This window comes from Mastigoproctus giganteus, chromosome 8 (genome assembly GCF_048544385.1).
Source record: "Mastigoproctus giganteus isolate SK-2022 chromosome 8, ASM4854438v1, whole genome shotgun sequence".
NCBI classification, from domain to species: Eukaryota; Metazoa; Arthropoda; class Arachnida; order Uropygi; family Thelyphonidae; genus Mastigoproctus; species Mastigoproctus giganteus.
Genome location: NC_143582.1, coordinates 38,138,087 through 38,156,492, shown reverse-complemented (window position 1 = coordinate 38,156,492; position 18,406 = coordinate 38,138,087). Strand labels below are relative to the sequence as shown.

Here is an 18,406-nt window from a genome sequence, read left to right as displayed (position 1 = left end):
TTTTTATAAAGAAATAAATAAAAAAACTGCATTTTTTTGAGGGAGAGAAAATGATAAGGACTTGTATGATTTTTGAAAGGCCACAGTCCTGTGGGATACTTAAATTTTATTTCAGATGGCCTGTAGCAAATACAAATGGATGAAAGTTGCTATGTTGAATGTTTTACAAAAGGCAATCTAAATGTTCTGAAACATTCACTAAGCAATAAATGTGTCTAGTGAATGTGTCCACCTCTGTCTGATATTTCATGTATAAATAATGAACCTTGGAAACTGAGAATCAATCTAATTTTCTTAAATAGCAATTAGACAAATCACACAACAGAAATTTCTCTATATAATTGGAGCAAGGTAAAAAACTGTATGGATCCAAGGTGAAGTCTTGATCCTGCGCATTCAGCTCTAACACTCTACTGGGGCAAATAACCAACAGGAAAAATAAATTTGCCAGTTCTTGGCTGGTATACCAGATTTGGAAGGTTTGACTATTTATAGTGTTGTTGTTTTAAGTATAAATTTATTCTACTTTCTATTTTCACAGAAACAATACCTGCACAGAAGTTGACCATCCTTTAGCATCTCATAGAAGTGGTCACTGTCACCATCAGTGACAATATCAGCATTTGTAACATCCTTCATCCACGTTAGTAACTGGTTTGCTAGTTCAGCATCATATTTAGCCAGGATCTGGGGATTAAAAAAAAATAAAATAATAAAAAAAATTTATGCTGATAAATTTTATAGGGTAAAATATAATTTTAATGATCTCGTTTATCATCTTTCAGCCAGACAATTTTAGGTTGCAATGCTATTTTTTCAAGAAAAAAAAAATTTTAAAGTGTATTTCACAGCCACATGATGTACCAATTGAACTACGATGGCTACAAATATGAAAGAAACCGATAAAAACTTTCCTCTTTTGAATGTCACTTTATAACTCATACGTAGTGGTTGCTACAAGTTAAAAAAAATAAAAATAAATAAAAAAATAAACACCACAAATAATACAAAGGTCCATTATAAATAACAGGCTAGGCTTTACAATCTGGTACCCCTTCTGGCTGATTGTTGCAAGTAGTAGTAATGACATGCCAGTCCCTTATCCCCCTTGCCACTGTTTTAAAATTGGAAAAAGAGTTCCCAATTTTAAAACAGCGGCAGGGGGAGATAAACACCCTAACTAAGACTAACCATGTCAATCACTGCTACCTGCAATGATCAATTGGAAGGAGTACCAGATTGTAAATAATTTAATACAAATAATATTGATTCAGCAATCAATGTTGAGCTATGATTCTTAACCTTTCCAAATGTTATGGACCACCCTTCAAATGAAAGGATTTTATGAGAACAACAAATATATATCTTTATTAAGAATCTATAGAAGAAATAAATCTTAATTTATTTCTGAAGTATTTAACACAGATTCTGACATTAAACATGTTTGCTATAAAAGTAAAGCTTTTTTTTTAAACAGAAGTCAGTTTAATGATCTTTGAATGAACTACCTCTTAAGTGTTTGCAGTTAAGAAACTTTGGTGTAAACAATGTAACAAAAAAGGTATCAACTCTAAGCAATATATTGCATAATCCTGTCCTATGTTATTTATATTAAAAATCAAAATCGTAAACCAGTAAAAGTTTAATTTAAATTTATTTTTGTATTTATATTTAAATTTATATTTGGTGTGTACCACACACCAAATATAAAAAAAAATAATAATAATATAATACTTGATAAACAGTCAGAATTAATATACAGGGTGATTCTAAAATTATTGTTGGGATTTCCGTGGCCTATAATTTTCAAACTGGAAACAACAAAATGAACTGCTTACGGAATATGAAAGTGCAACTCAAAAAAAGTTTTATTTGGCAATGCTGTACTCGCTGCATTGATGTCTGGGAGATATTGATGGAGATTTAGTGGAAGCAACGTTTTACGTATCAGGGAAGGTAAATCGTCATAACTGCAGAATATGGGGATCAGAAACCCTCATGCCATTCGAGAATTTGAAAAAGATAGCCCAAAGGTCAATGTCTGGTGTGCTTTGTCACATTCAGAGGTTTTGGGGGCCTCTTTTTTTTTTTTGCGGAAAAAACAAGTAACAGCGGTGACCTATCTGGACATGCTACAGCTGTATCTCTTACCCCAGTTGGAAAATCATCAGCCAAACGTGGTGCTCCAGCAAGATAGTGCACCACCACATTGGGCTCTTATTGTCCGAAAATTTCTTGACATGCATTTTCCTGGGCACTGGGTTGGGCCAATTCCATGGCCTCCGCACTCACCCGATCTTACGCCGCTTGATTTATTCCTGTGGGGATACGTGAAGGACACTGTGTACAAAACCCCTGTAACCTCCCTCGATGAACTGAAGCTCAGAATTATTGCTGCAATCAAAACAGTTACACCGCAAATGCTGGAGAACACTTGGAGGGAAACTGAATATCGCTTGGACATCTTATGTGCCACGAAAGGTGCAGATGTTGAAGTTGATTAGCATTCTGCAGTACTGATTCTATAGGTAATAAAATGTTTCGAGTTACACTTTCATATTCTGTAAGAAGTTTTATTTTGTCATTTCCAGTTTGAAAATTATAGGCCACAGAAATCCCAATAATAATTTAAATCACCCTGTATTTAAGAAGTGCAAGACAGTTGCTGTCTGTCATTCCAAGTGTAAGGTATTTTTTTTTTTATTAGTATCTAATCTGATATGGCCTTTATTTTGTATAGTTCTTAATTAAGATTTACACCCTTAAGTAGTGCCAGTGGCAAATTCTTTGCTTTCAGTTGTACAACCCCCCCCCCCCCATAAATTTGAAAATATATGCGTTTGACCTTCTCTCAGTTTTTGGTTCGATGTATTTCTGCGAGCAAATATTTTTGAACATTGACTATATTAAAAATAAATCACGAAACTGTCGTCTGAACAATGCGAGCATGTTTAATTACGACATACTCACTCGGATGATGATGATGTTGAGAGACTTGCTCAAGAAGTTCATCAGCAAAAGTCACATTAAAAATATATATAAATTCGCCCCCCCCCAATAAACACATTCCCACTATTCCATTTATTAAAAAAAACTCCCGCCTTCCCCACCTCCTTCCTCCCAGCTTGATATGCGCCTTCCCCACCTCCTTCCTCCCAGCTTGATATGCGGCTCTTCGGATTTTTTTTTTTTTATTAGATCAAAAATGGCTCTTCATTAAAAAAAAGGTTGCCAGCCCCTGGCATAGGATGAGAATTTAATAAAAAATTTTAAATATTCTACAAAAACTTTATGAAATTATTTTTACTTGTGTTATTTTTTATATATTTGAATAATAAAATTTATGCTTAATAAACTGTTAAAACACTTAATTTGTTGTTGTTCTTATTCTAAAAACATTACCACTAAAGTAACAATATCAAGAGAGGGAAAAAAAACAAAAAAAATGTTTACAGTACTCATATCCTTTTAATTGTCAATTTTTCCTGATAGCAAAGAATGAGTACCGGCACCTATTTGTTTTTTAACAAAAAAAAAAAAGCACTGTACACACACAGAATCGAATCTAACGGGCAGAAAATTTGAGTGGGGGTGCCACAAAATAAAGTAAATTACTTAGGGGTGCCGTTGTTAAAAAAAAATTAAAGGTCGAAAACCACTGGTTTAGACAAACAAAATGCATTTATTTTATTCTTTCTCGTATGATATGGATTAAATCTTGTTTATAAATTTTTATCATTAAAAAATGTTCTAAATATTACTTCTGATTTCCAACTTATGCAATCAGGTTTTTTTTTTTTTTTTTTAATAACATAAGTTCGCTTCCTTGAATCGTCTGTCCTAATAATAATATCAATATTTTCATTTAATTTCGCGAAATGTGAGAAAATATATAAAAGAATAAAATTGTAACGAGAATAAAGACGTACAAGGTCTCATGAAAAACGCACACGCAGATATGTGCTCTAGTGACGAGCATAATCGATTATAGCAAAATTATTCGATTATTGAAGTCAGGCCCGGAGCTAGGGGTGTGCTCAGTAGGCACGTGACACAGGCGACGCTAGATGCACTTTATATATAAATTCATTTTTAAATTCTAAACTAAAAAGCTTGATCAGCTCTAAAATATGCAACTCACTTTGCATCAAATATTACTTTCGCTTACAAATTCATTTCATTTGTTTATTTACCGTATTATATGAAAAGGGTGAAGGGTTGGGGATTTACCATCGGCAATATATATCGAATACAAAATGCTAAAATCGAGCTAAGTAATTTGCAAACTCTCAAATAATACGTTAAATAAATTCATTATTCCGATGTAATATTTATATATTACATAAACTGCCAACGTTATTAGCAGAGAAGTGGACATAAAATCGGTGTGAGTGGAATAAGCAATGAGGAGTTTCCTCTTCCTTGATTGTAAGCGTTCGTCGTGACCTCTAAAAGGAAGTTCATGTTTCGCTAAATTACAATCATATGAATCAATCTTTTTCAAAACGTTAAAACTTGTTCCTTGTGTTACTTCATACGACTTTCCTTTCGACCATCAATTTAAATGTCACGATTTTTGTTTATGTTATTTATTTTTGCCTGTAGGCAACATTGGACATGAACTTGGAGCTATGGATGATAATCCCAATCATAGATATTATTTTAGAAACAGTGGAGACAGGACGATTTACGAGGTTTGGTACCAGTAGTTGCTTGTCAGTTGGTATTGGGTCTTCAGATTTATGTAGAACGCTTACTTCATTCACAAAATAGTTTTATTATTCAATTAATAAGCCACCCAATATATATACACAAGTACACACCGATGCAAATAATTCAAATTAATAGCAGAATGTGTCAAAATACATCTAAACCAATGCAACAATATTTTAAAATACCATTTTATAAATCATATCAAAGTAAAGCTTTTATTTACATATTTAATTTTAACAATATATTTTTAAGAAAATAAAGATTATACAACTAATGTGTAAACGTTGATAAATTAAGGAAAATCTAAATACATTAGGAAGATTAAATTTTTTTTTTTTTTTTTTTTTGGTTTGGTAGTTGTTGGCGCATCGGCTTCTGTGGCCATATTGCACCTCCCAAGGTTTTTGCAGTACTTTGATCCAAGCCCGAGGCGGGAATCGAACCCGCGACCTTTGGGTTGCCGGGCAGGTACTTTACCCACTCGGCTAGCCCGGTCGGCTGAAGAAGATTAAATAGTAATCTTGGAATCGACCAAACAAAATGCTCGATACAGTTTACGAGGAATCTTATGACAGAAAACGCAGTTTAAGAAGTTTTTTTTTTTTTTAGGAAAATTTTTCCCTTGAAGATTAAGCAAGCAGTCACTCGCAATCAACTCGAAACTATGAAAACATCAATGAAGTCAGCACTATTATACCACTGGATAGAACTAGTGGTTCTCAACGGGGGTCATGCCATATTCCAACTACCAAAACCCTAACAGCGTGGATGAGAGAGACGGCTGATTTGGTACAGTTAAAGATCGCGTGGGTCATTCGGCAATTGCCAGGTCGAGAATTACAATTTCTCCACTGGTCGGACCCGACATTTTAACAAAATTTGCAACAAGTAATGAGACTTGGGTGTATGTATATGACCCAGAGACCTTCAAATCGAAAGCATGTCATTACCAAGGCGAAAAACAGGCGCGGCAGTCCAAATCATGTAAAGGTCAAGCTGGTAACTCCACGTTGTCAGACGGTTTTCTGACAACGTGGGGATGGCGTTATTAGAATTCGTTCCGCGAGATGTCACTTAATACAGCCTACTACCAAATAGTAATAAATAAATCTGTAAGCTACTGAGTGCCTGGCACTCAGGATGAAGGGTCCATAGTCACGAATAGTCGTTAGTGCAGTATCTTAAATAGAGCTTTATGGTAACTGAAAAAAAAAAAGTTTCTGGTACTCCAGCTTGGCCTAAAAGTGAGGAACTAAAAAAAAAAAAAAAACGTTCTCTATTTGAGTCTTTCCAGTTGTGAATGACAAGGGTGGGAGAAGCGATTAAAGTCTTGGGGGCAGAAGCGACAGGCAGGTGAGGGCCGTGCAAGACTCAGCGCAGGCGCCTCCCCACCACCGCCGCCTCGACAATGGCTGAAATGGCGACAATTGTCTGAAAAAAAAAAAAAAAAAATCTCGTCACAAAATTTATAAATGACCTTTACAGAATTATTAACTATTTAGCAACCTTTTTGTAACCAAAAATAGTTACTTGGTACAAAGAAGCGCGCTATCGAAGTGCAATAAAAAATTTACTTTTTGTGTTAAAATTAAAAAAACAAAAATTATAGATTTCAATCGAAATCGTTTTCCCTTGATAAGCATCGAATAACGCATAGTTATGTGATTTTTAAAATTTTTTAGCTTTTTAGACAGGAAAATGTGTAATTTTCGTGTTACTTTCCCATTTTAATTTTAAACCTACTCGTTGAGCTCTTTCCAACGGTATATAATAAGCTATAGGTTGTCGACAATATTTTTGTCACCCTCCTCCACATCACATTTTTCTCCATTTCTCAGACAAATTTTTGCCAACAACGATCAATATGGCGTTATGTTGACCCACATGATGTACAAACCCATGCAAAATTTCAAGTCAATTGGTTGAGTGGTTACAGAGATACAATGCCATGACAGACAACCGAGTGACATTATAAAAAAGGTCCTTTCGTTAGACTACGGACCCTAAAAACGATTGAGACATGTAATCGGCCTTAAACGACCAGAAAAATGGCGACATGGGTGGCTCCTTCACCACGACATTGCTCCGTGTTACGTGTCACTCATCGGCAATTTTCAACTGAAAAATATTCCCGTCGCGTCATACTCTAAGGAAGCCTGTACGGAAAAAAACACTACTCCAGTGTGCAGCAAATAACATCTAATTCAACCAATCCCAGAACTGCCCTATTTCAACCCGTACCATGAGCAGGGAATTGAAGAAATTGGGTATTATTGGCAGTAATCAAACTATTGAGAAGCTACTTGTTTCAGATAAAAACAGAAATTCCCTTGCAGTGGTGCCGAGAATGTAGTGATTGGACAGTGGAACAGTCTAAAAAAGTCACGTGGTCAGACGAATCACGATACACTGTTTTGCGACAAGGATAGGCAGACCTTACGAAGCGATGGACCTCGCAAGCCTCATTAACAGAACACGCATACAAAGGTGGTATCATGGTATGGGGAATGTTTCCTGTAGGCAAGGGGTGGGTTCGTTGATACCGGTGAAAGGTCGAATTTAATCCAGGGAGTACCTGAAGTTTGTTGTATTGAATCTACTGCACTCTGCAACAGCGCATCGTGCCAAAAAGATTCGGAAAACATAACATGCATTTCCACCATCTCCTCCCCCCCCCATCCATCTGATTGTGAATCGGTGGGATATGCTGGAGAGAACTATTCGGCAGCGAAGTTCTCTTCCTTCAACTTTGTCGCAACTAGCAATATTTTGCTGGAAGAAATGTTCATCAATATTTGGGTTATAAATAATTGGACTAAAATATCGGCGGTTAAGAAAAAAAGAAAAATAAATAAATTATGATAGTTAAACTGATCTTATCTTGTTTATTTTATTTTTTTACCAGTCACGCCAATGAGTGATAACAAGTGACTAACTTAAAGCAGAGGTTCCCAAACTTTTATGGCTTGCGCCGCCCTTAAAAAAACATTTTCTACATATCACGTTACCCCTCCCCCATCTTCCAGTGAAAATAAACAGATTTGACAAACTTCAGCTATGAGTATACATACTTTTATATATTAATACCTTTAAATCTCAAAGATTGAAATAAAATATGTTTCGTACCAGGATTGGTGGAATAGTTTATCTATATTTCGTTAAAAAAAAAAAAAAAAACCGCTTCATAAAAACACACACCGGAGGGGAGGACACAGCACACTTTGGGAAGCCCTGACTTGGAAGTTATTAATCAGTCGTCTGTTGGTGCACTGCTAATTAATTCTATATTTTCGGAGAGTCTCGAAAGAGTAAACTGGACATTCTGGCTTTCCACCCTGTCTGCTCACAGTCCACATGCAATCAGTACAGAACCCACAGAGAACTACAAATAAGAGACTCGCCATATATTTTTCAACTAAAAGATGAACCTTTCAAAAATTGTATTAAGTTTAAGTGTGTTTAGGGTCATGCGGCACCAGGGGTTTCCCCTATCTCCGCGTAGTTCACATTGTGGTGTGTTATAGTACTGTAAATGCCAGAGATTTAAAAGTGTGTGGGTCTTGGATCGTTTAGTGTCATGTACCGTTGTTCTTCTGGTCGTTTAGCCGCTGAACCCCAACTGGGGCCCAACGTTGCCCCACTTACGCCCCGTGGAAGCAGACCAGGAACCCAGTAGCTTATATGTACTCTGGCAGGTCCTGCCACCTAATTTCCTCAGATTTCGGTGGCTAGGGCCTTAAAAAAACAAAAAAAAACGGGGGCACTTAAGTTTAGAAAAGCCAGGAGAGGTTAATATGGTTCAGTTTTCAGTTTAGAAATCGTTAATTTTGATTAGTTGTGTGGGGTTTACGCTGGCGTATTAGTCAGAGTAGGGGGAAGAGACGGGGGAAGACAGAAGTATGAGGTCGATAGGGAAGGCAACCCCAGGTGGTCAGTAAGGCATGCCCACACCTCACCAGGCGAAATATATGGGGTGGTAGGGGAGGGAGGAAACAGGAAGACCATCTTATCCCCCCTGCCAGGGATAGGAAAAAAGGTACCAGGCAAGGGAGCTTGTATTAAGTGTAAGGTGGCAGAGATCGCCATTTGGCTACATGGCAGTGAGGCTGCAGCAGTCGTAGTGTAGTCATAAGATCATGTCCGGTAGTAGAGTCAGTGGGACAAAGACGAAGGTCGTGTTGCAAATATCAGCTCAGGATTAGAACGAGTCCTTGCCGCGCCCAACGTCGTTCCAGACGGGACAAATCGATTTTCACAATACGACCTTGAGGGAAAAAAAAAAAAAAAAAAAATTTGAAAAATGGTATAGTCAAACTAATGGTCAGTTCCACTCAAGGCCAAACTTACACGTTTAGAGGTCTGAGGCACAAAATCACCTTAGAACTTTTTAATATCATAATTGATAACACAAAATAATACAAGTTTATATCAGGTAATATATTCACAAAAGTAACAAATCACAGATAGAAATAATCGATAACTTAATAATAAATAACGTTCAAATCACAAATAAGGTTGAATTGCACACAAGCATCGATAACAAACAAAAATATAATTACAGATCAAAAAGAAAAACTAGTACAATCACACGTTGAAAAAAAATAATAATCACAAATGAGGTAATTACTGCTCCAATACTGTAAATATAACTAAAAAAAAAAAAAAAAAAAAAAAAAAAAAATTTTTTTCTTTACTATTGAACAATCTACCGTATTTCCCCATGTATAAGACGCACCTTAATTTTGGGGCCCGAAATTAAAAAAAAAAAAAAAAAAAAAAATGTATTACATAAAGTTATTGAACTCAAGTTATATTCATACAACTCCTGAATTCAGCACTGTACAAAAATCTTTTCTGAGCCATTTCTGGGCAGAACGTGGCAAAACGTAACCTAATATACCGGTAACAAGGGCGAAACAATGAGCGCGAAATGCAAATAAAAAAAAAAAAAAAAAAAAAACCTTTAACCACTGTATAAGACGCACCCAGTTTTTAGACCCCAAATTTTTCGAAAAAGGTGCGTCTTATACATGGGGAAATACGGTATTCCTGTGCGTATCTTCGTTTCCCGATTTTAAACCAGCGCCAAGGGGAAGGATGTACCCAAAAACTATCCCCCCCCCCTTCAGACGCTGGTTGTTGAGCCAGCCCTTCACTCCTTGTCGCAAAGATCCATGGGGAAGCGCCATAAAGAATTTTAATCCAGTATTTTTCTATTTAGCATTTGAAACCTTTTGATTCCTGTTGCAAAATTTTTAAAAATTGATTTGTTAGAAATTCACGTGGCCCTGCTGAGACGCTATTACTTTCTAAAGCTGTTTCAAGTTCCAGGTTCAGTTCTGAAGTAACAGATTGGTCTTTAGCTCTAGCATGTTCACATTATGAAAGAATAACTTTATTATGAAAATTGATAAACAGATTAAAACAAAATGGATATTTGGTTAAAATTCAGTAAGAGACCTTACCCATGGATCTTTGCGACAAGGAGCAATTGATAAGCTGTGCTCCTCCCACTGATTAGCGGTGACTGGACGATTTATTCCCTGGCATAATTGTAAAACTAGTGGGTAAGGGGAGAAACCCTAGTCGTTCATGGGGAAATGAGTTTCCCCTTTGGCGCTGATTTAAAATCAGGAAACAAGATTACGCGAAAGAATGGATCGCCCAATCAGTGCGAGGAAGCAGGGGACGGAGCTAGATCTGGCCAGTATTTGCTGTTGCAAAGATCCATGGGCAAGTGTCTCTTAAGTTCACCAGATATTTTGTACTCAGAAAAGACAACTGTTCACTAGCGAAGTTTGGTTTATGGCGCATTGGAGAGAAATACAAGTAAACGTGACCAAGTCTTCAATTAGAATGGCAAAAAAAAAAAAAAGGGGCTATGAAAAATGTTCACACGAAAGTAAATGAAAGCATGTTTAATTGCACAATACACTAATAAACCTACTTTTCACACTCTGTGGAAAGGTGCGGTACTGCAGGCAGCAGAGAACACAAATATTACATGGTTTTCCGTAGCCGAGTAGTCATCAAAAAAGGACATAAATACACTTGTCTTGAGTTGTTGTTATTTGGTTTTTAGGAGCATTAGCAACTAAGGCCATATTGCTCCGAGGATATGCAGTGGTCATTCTCTGCAATTTCGGCATCCTCCGTATTTGGTGGTGACGGGCTCGAACCCCGGTCTAATCAAGAAGCGTGTGCTACGCACTGCCGCTCATGCCCACCTGGCTACGGAGGCGCCAGGTGTCTTGAGTGACCAGGGCTCAAAGCCCGTGACTGCTAAATACGGTACTGTTTCTTGTATTCCCTCTACCTTGTGAACTCTTCTGACCGTGTGGTGGTTCCGAAATATAAATAGAATTTATTTATACTTATGAATGGTACCGAACAGAAACTTTTTAACATAAATTTATCGATGTTCGAAATTCGTTTCATGAGGATGAAACAATACCACCTGGGCTGCTTTATCCTCAAACAAATGTATGTACTGATAAACTGCCCTTGATAATTAAAAATTTGTGGTAGACTATGGAAAGGCATATCAGGCGTCTGGATATACCAATCGTCCCCATACCTGCATTGCTAGCCACATTACACACAGCTTGGTTGGCCATACCTCCCGAACGCTTCCGACATCTTGTTGAATCAATGCCACGTCGGATAGCTGCTGTACTGAGGGCAAAAGGAGGACCTACGAAGTATTAGGTAGGTGGTCATAATTCAGTGATCACTCAGTGTATATTAAAAATAATAAAACTATAAGTATGTCCTAACAACCAAATTGTAATATTTTTTTTAATTTTCGGTAAATATTTTAGTAATATTTGTTTTTTTCAAGTCTTTCAAAAACCAGAAGGTATACCCTATTCAACTAAAAAAAATCCAGGGGGTATACGACGTATACTATCCACTACGCCCTGGACTCATCTGACCACCACACTCGTTTCCGGTCCTCGTGTGTCCAACCAGCGTGTTGTACTTCGATCGGGAGCCAGCACAGCCACCGGAAATGCACCATGGTTGTCCTTGAGAAATGGAAACTTGGATCATGAACTCCTAATTGTGACTTAGTCCTATTAGAGGCAATTAAACTGGACCTGACCTCTCGAGACAATGGCGCTTCATAAGGCAAGGAAGACCCAAGAAACACCCGGAGGAGGTAAAATAACACTAAATGCCAGCCTCCTGAATGTACTTCTTGTCTGGAATAATGGATCCATTACCTGACAGTGACTGTTGACATTGGCGACCTAAACGGGGCGCTCTGGTCCAGTTCACTTTTAATACCCATTCCTTGGGCAGGGGGGGATGGGACGGTTTTCTGTTCCTCCTGTCACTGGGCTTTTCCCCAGTGACCGGTTGTCTTCCCTATCATCCCCATGTTTCTACCTGTCCCCCCTCCTTCAGACTATCCCGACTCTAACTTGTGACTTTTTTTATTTATTTTTTTACTTTATATTTAAATTTTTTTTTAGGCCCTTGCCACTGAAATCTTCGGGGATTAGGTGGCAGGGCCTGCCAGAGTACTTAAGCGATCCCTCTACTGCCCGACCTGCCTCCTCGGGAATAAATGTCGGCAACGGGGGTCCCACTAGGGGGCCCAACGGCTAGATGGTCAGAAGAACAACATAACACGACACTACACAACGTTAACACACACATTACACTTTAAACCGAAGATGACGGAAACCCCTGGGCCGTTAGACATCGAACACTTTTTACCATAGCATTCGCCGTCGACGATGATTAGCGGCGAGGAGAGGGTGCTTATTGAATCGTCTGCTGTGAAATTCCATACATCTGAGTGCGGCGCATCGTAATTTGGAATATTGTTTTTGCATTCCCCATAGTGTAACATAAATCCTCAGCCATTATCAACCTACTGCAGGATGGAAGCCTCCTCAAGAATTCATGTTGAGGGAAATGGACCATAATCTACCACGCTGGTCCAGTACGATTGGCAGATCAACTGTATTTAGCAGTCAGGGGCTTGAACCTCGATCAACTCAGAGCGTGTGTACTACTGCATACAGCTCCCGGCTACGAAAGCCATAGTTTATTCGATGTTAACTCTCGCACGATGACCTGCCGTTGAGTCCGTACAACGCGCAACACTTCACTTACCACCTCGCGTAATCCTTTACAATTCTGTCGGCGGGAGGTGGTTTGACCCGTTCGACACCATTCTTTGTACACCTTAACTACATGGAGCCGTGAGCAACCGATAAGACTTTTTTTTCCGATATGGAAGCACCCGACGCACGAGCTCCCACAATCATGCTCTCTTGGAACTGTGTGATATTTTTATTACGCCCTATAACTGCTGCTTTCACTGACTTGCATGACTAGATACAAATTACCACTGCTCTAGCGTACGAAGCTGTTCGGCTTTCTATACCGAATAATTCAGTGATCACCGAGTGTATATATGCTAAGCGCCTATTGACTTCATATCCTTCCGCATGTAAATGAGGGACTCCCAGTGAACGGATTTTATGAAATTCTGTTTTTGTTAAAAATATTTGAGCCAAAAACCAAATTTAATCAAAACCGGTCAAACACTAATCCGGAAATTATTAATTGCTAGAGTTATAATCTTAATTAATTGATAAGGAGATAACTATATACTTTTCACTTCTATTAATCACAGAAAAACTCAATCTAAGAAAAAATCGAACGTCTGAAAGAAAAAAAAAAAAAAAAAAAAAAAAAAAATCGTGTAACGCACTGCGTACCCTTAAACTACCTAGTTTGTAATGCAATCAGTGGGTGAAAGTTTTTTAAAAATAGTTCGAAAATTGACCGCCAGGGCACTGTTTTTTTTATTAAGAAAAATAACTGGAGTAAATTTGTAAATCTTTATGGAAGATCAAATCTCCATTATTTATAAGCAACAAACAAAAGTAAATATAGTTCTGTATACTCTGTTCTGCGTATCTATTTCGAAGTTTCTGATGTTCACAACTTCAACGGATTGTGTACTTCAAACTGAAAGTTGTTGCACCTCATGAATTCTTCGAATCACTTGTGATGCTGACGGACTTCTAGGCTTGGAAGTTAGGTAGCCTTCTGAGAAACGCCTTACAATATTAAGTTGTTAAAACTAAATTTTTTGCCTTTATACATTTTCTGTCTTGGATACCCTCTAAGGACTGCAAAACATTATCGCCATTCTTGTAATAAAGAATTAAAAGTGCTTTACAGTTGGCAAAATTTAAAACGAATTTCACTGGATTTGGTTACATCTTTTTTTTTTTTTTTTTTTTTTTTTTTGGTAAGATGAGCATTTAGATCAAAAGGAGTAAATGCTGGAGTTCTCCGATCCTAGAGCCACTCCTTTTTATATAAAAGCTTGACTAATAGTTGTTGGTCATGGTCAGTGGACGCCAATGCGAGATTATTATTAGCTTTATAGTGCAAGGAAGCCTGAGGCTTATGCTGCACCAGCCAAAAAAAATAATTTCTGAGTTACCCCCTAAGAGTAAGAGAGAAAGAAACTAGGAAGGAATCACCAAGAAAGAGAAGAACGATGATATCCAGCTCAGGATCCTGGGTGTGCCAAGTCCATACTCACCAGTTGTAAGCCCCTGAGAACATCATACAGTGACACTGTTAAGCTATCGATCTATCAGGTCAAAAGCTACGGAAAGATCAAATAACACGTGATTTTTCTCTTGCTAAAACATCTATGAAAAAATGTACTTCTAGAAACTCCAGTGGATGGGACGCCACAAACGCGATTAAGCAGTTTTCTTCGCCTTATTTGCAATAATTTAAGTTTTGAGTATGTATATGTTATTGTGTACTTGGAAATGGCAAGTAGTGCACTATAACTTGTACAGTAGTTTGAGTTTAAACAGATTTTAAGTCAACTTAAAAAAACCGATTAAAATACAAACACGTAAAACAAACAAAAACAATTCATAGAACATCATCCCACTAGCTATCTCGGTCGTCTGTAGTTTGGGCCACCCCTGAACGTGTCTTGGTGACCTTTCTACAAAGCTAAAACTGCCTTCAGTTTTGATGCCATACTATTGCAGACAAGGCAACCCTTTTCCAAGAACTATTTACAAACTGACACCAATGCAGCCAACTTACGATGAGCAACGTTTCGGTGGCTGCAAGCTCTGGACACCTGTTATTCAGGACCAAGCCCGTGAGAAACAGTTGTACAATTCCGATTTTCTGTAAAATCAAAACAAGCTTACGACCGATATAACGAGAGAGAAAGAAAAAGTACGCACTAGCTAGTTTTTTTTTTTTTTTTTTTTTATATATGTTGGATGCCACAGCTGCACCTTCTATAACCATTTCTATAACTTTCTAGCCCCATCTCTTAGGCCCGGACCCCAGTTTCCCAAACTGAGGTCCGTAGATCAGTTCCAGGGGATCCGGGAAACGGTGGTCAACAACATATACAGTATATATATATATGTTATATATAGGAGTCTACAAACTTTTTGATTTTTGAAGGGTCCATAAATCTCAGCAGCTTGCCACTGTCTTAGGCGATTAAAATGACTTATCACTGGAGTTCATTTTTTCGTTACAAACAAGCGATAAAATAAGTTTTTGAATGCGCAATTTCCTAACAGAACAACTAAAAAAATTAAATAAATAATAAAAGCTTGATTTCGAATTACGTATTTTGGTTAGTGAGCAATTTCTTCCTCCGCCCCCATAGGGGAGAGAATTTGTTACAATATAGGCCTAAATATATGTCTCATTTTTTTTTATATTGTGGTAGAAATGTCAGATGACAATCAAACTTTCACAGCCCTTTGGCACGAATTTCAGACTGAATCATGCCTTCCACTCAGGTGGAGTGGAGGGCGTGGCATAAGTAGTAAAAGAAAATGGATCCTTTCGGATGGTTCAGAGTGAGTGACACCACTGTTTTCTATTACATCTCGGGTGGCGCCATGGGCGGACACTGACCGAGTGAAAGGGCTGTGATCAGTAGCAGATGGATATAAAAAGTGACACTGAGCCATAACACTGAACAAAAAAAAAAAATAAAAATCATTTTGTACTTATTACTGGTTTATATTTATAATCATGACGTGGCCGACTCTTAAGTCAGTCATCAGAACAAAGACGTGCCACTCTGCAACTGGCTCTCATTGCTTACATAAGCTGAGCATGCGCATAGAAATGCTTATTCACCCGTCAGTGAATAAATTGTACCTAAGCAAAATTGGCTCCAGTTTCCATCTCGCCTGTTTTCCTTGTTTATTCGCAAAGAATAAGATTATTTATTTAATTTTTTTTTCGTTGTTATTGTATGACAACGATGAAAGCTGATATTGCGGTAAAAACAATGAGCTCAAGAGGGGAAAAAAAAAAAAAAGTTTATTTTCGCCTATCATTTAACTGGTCACTATTGGTTGGTGTATTATCATGGATTTCTACGAGGTGTGATGAAAAAGTTCGAGAACTGATTTTGTATCTTGAAATTGCAGTGGCATAGGAGTTAGGACTAGTAGAAACATGTTCAGTGTAAGGTGTGTTAGTGTCTAACGGCTCCTGGGATTTCTCCCATCTCCGCGGATGTACATTGTATTGGGCCAGAGATTTGAAGGTGTGTGGGTGGGGGAGGGGTCATGTGCTGTATATTGTGTTGTGCCCTTTGTTCCTCCGGTCTTTTAGCCGCCAAGCCCTTAGTTTTGGGTGGTGCAGCATAAGCCTCAGGCTTCCTTGCACCATATGGCTAATAATAATAATGAAAACAAAAATTTTAAATAAACCTCTGGTTTCCGATATTTTTTAAACGAAAACAAAAAAAAAAAAAAAAAAAAAAAATTGTAATTTTCGATCCTCCCCCCACCTCGGACCTAGAGCGCTCATCAACACAATGCATTGTGAAATTACAGCCAAATATTTTCCATGATATTTTGCTACCTCAGACACTATGTGCTGAGGTAGCAAAATTAACACAAATAGGAACTGAACAACATTCTAGTTTTTCATTTCTGAAAAACGGAACGATGGAAGAGCTGATACTCACATCGAATACCAAGTGCAATAGCGACATTAGAAAAGTTAAAATTTAATGAAGAGAAGACTAATACACAAATGGCGACAGAATTTGCTGCATAACATTATTTATTCATTCGTTTATTTTGTACGCACTGTCCCGGCCTGTACATAACAAAATTTGTATTTTTGAAATATTCATTTCTGTGAGGGCGAAAAATTATTAAAATAATATCTGGTAACATCAAATGCAGTTCCTCCTCCTGCTTACTAAGTATTGATTTCCTGCTTAACCTAAAATAAGACAATTAAAAACAAAAATCTTCAAGAACATGTCTCGCCCTCTATTTTACTTGATTTTTTTATACTGTAGACAAAACGTGTAATGACGTCATCTGTGGTAAAATGCTACGCACGTGGAACGGTATAACGAAAATAGCATTATTATTTATTTACTTTACTGTAAATTATTTATACACTGTAAATAAAAAGGGCTGACGCCCAAAGTATTGAAAGCGCCCTGTAGGTAAGACCAGCCTGATTTCAATTTACTTCTATTGTGGAACATATTCAAATTAAATTGCACAAACCTAACAAAAACTACACTACAAATTCCTGGAAACTATAGGAGAAAAATAAAAATTATTTTTAGACAGTTAAGTGTCCATTAAAACGGGTAGAGTTCTCAGCATATAAGCTGATAACCTCCAATAAATCATAAAGGATTAACATATCTGATATTTATTTTACGCCAGCCAGTTTATCGATTATTCAAACATAAATATTACTCTACTACTTCCGCAGAAGGAAAACAAAAACCTAAGATAACTGAATAGCATACATACTTTATTTTGTGCTTCAGCAGCCAAGCCAGACTTCATGGCTCGAAGTTCCGCCATTTTTACAGAAGAAATCTGTTCACAAACGATTGATACACTATGACTCCTTCGCAGAGAAATCCTGTTACTTTAAAGCACTCAGTCTCCAGACTAGCCAACATTCAACGCTCCTGCATCAACCGGCAACGCCAAGGAAAGGCGCCGCGTTTCGATCAGCTGCCACTGACCATCCCTCCAGCTGAAAATAGACAGCATCCATCATGTGATAGTTGAAAGGTCACATGATAGGGCACTTTCCCTATTTGTTTTATTGGGGGTGGAGAATGAACTGGTCACTGTCCGGTGAGAGTGGACAGTCCTCGTGATTGAAATTATAGCCATCTTCTGTTGGCTTTTCAAATAACCAGCAATAGCTACAATAAAACGAACTCGTAGTAAATAAAAGTACGTTTAGTGTCAACACTAAGCGCTTTAGCATGTAAGAATGAGATAAAAATAAAATCAATTATGAAAATAAAATGTTTAGATAATCAAAACGGCTCCATATTTCTAACTTTATCTTCGTATTTCATATTTATTTCTTCTGTCGAAAACAGACGTCAAATGAGGCTGAGGGAGGGGAGGAAATGAAGTAAAGAACAAAAAAAAAAAAAAAAAAACTTTCATGGAAGAAATGCTGATAGTGTTAAATTTTGTGGAATGGTACTCAGTCAATACCTTCTTCCGATAGATTTTTTTAAAAAATAAATAGATTAATACATTATTAGCAAAACAGCTTGTTTTCTTCCCTCCTCCTCGAATATTGAATGAGACAAACTGTTTTTAAACATAAGATATAATAATGCGCGTGAGAGCAGTAATATTAACTTTTA

The 18,406-nt window shown here is 37.4% G+C and overlaps 1 protein-coding gene across 1 annotated transcript in view; it reads right to left on the bottom strand.

The window, feature by feature from the left end:
• The window catches only part of LOC150081459 (myophilin-like), a 29,370-nt gene extending 11,598 nt beyond the window's left edge, over window positions 1-17,772 (bottom strand). The window contains exons 1-2 of the mRNA XM_090379313.1: window positions 17,541-17,772; window positions 551-687 (exon numbers count right to left, since the gene is read on the bottom strand). Of these exons, the coding sequence (XP_090235439.1) occupies window positions 551-687; window positions 17,541-17,594 (191 nt within the window). The 5' untranslated portion in view covers window positions 17,595-17,772. The remainder of the gene's footprint in view (window positions 1-550; window positions 688-17,540) is intronic.
• Between the last annotated feature and the right edge of the window lie 634 nt (window positions 17,773-18,406).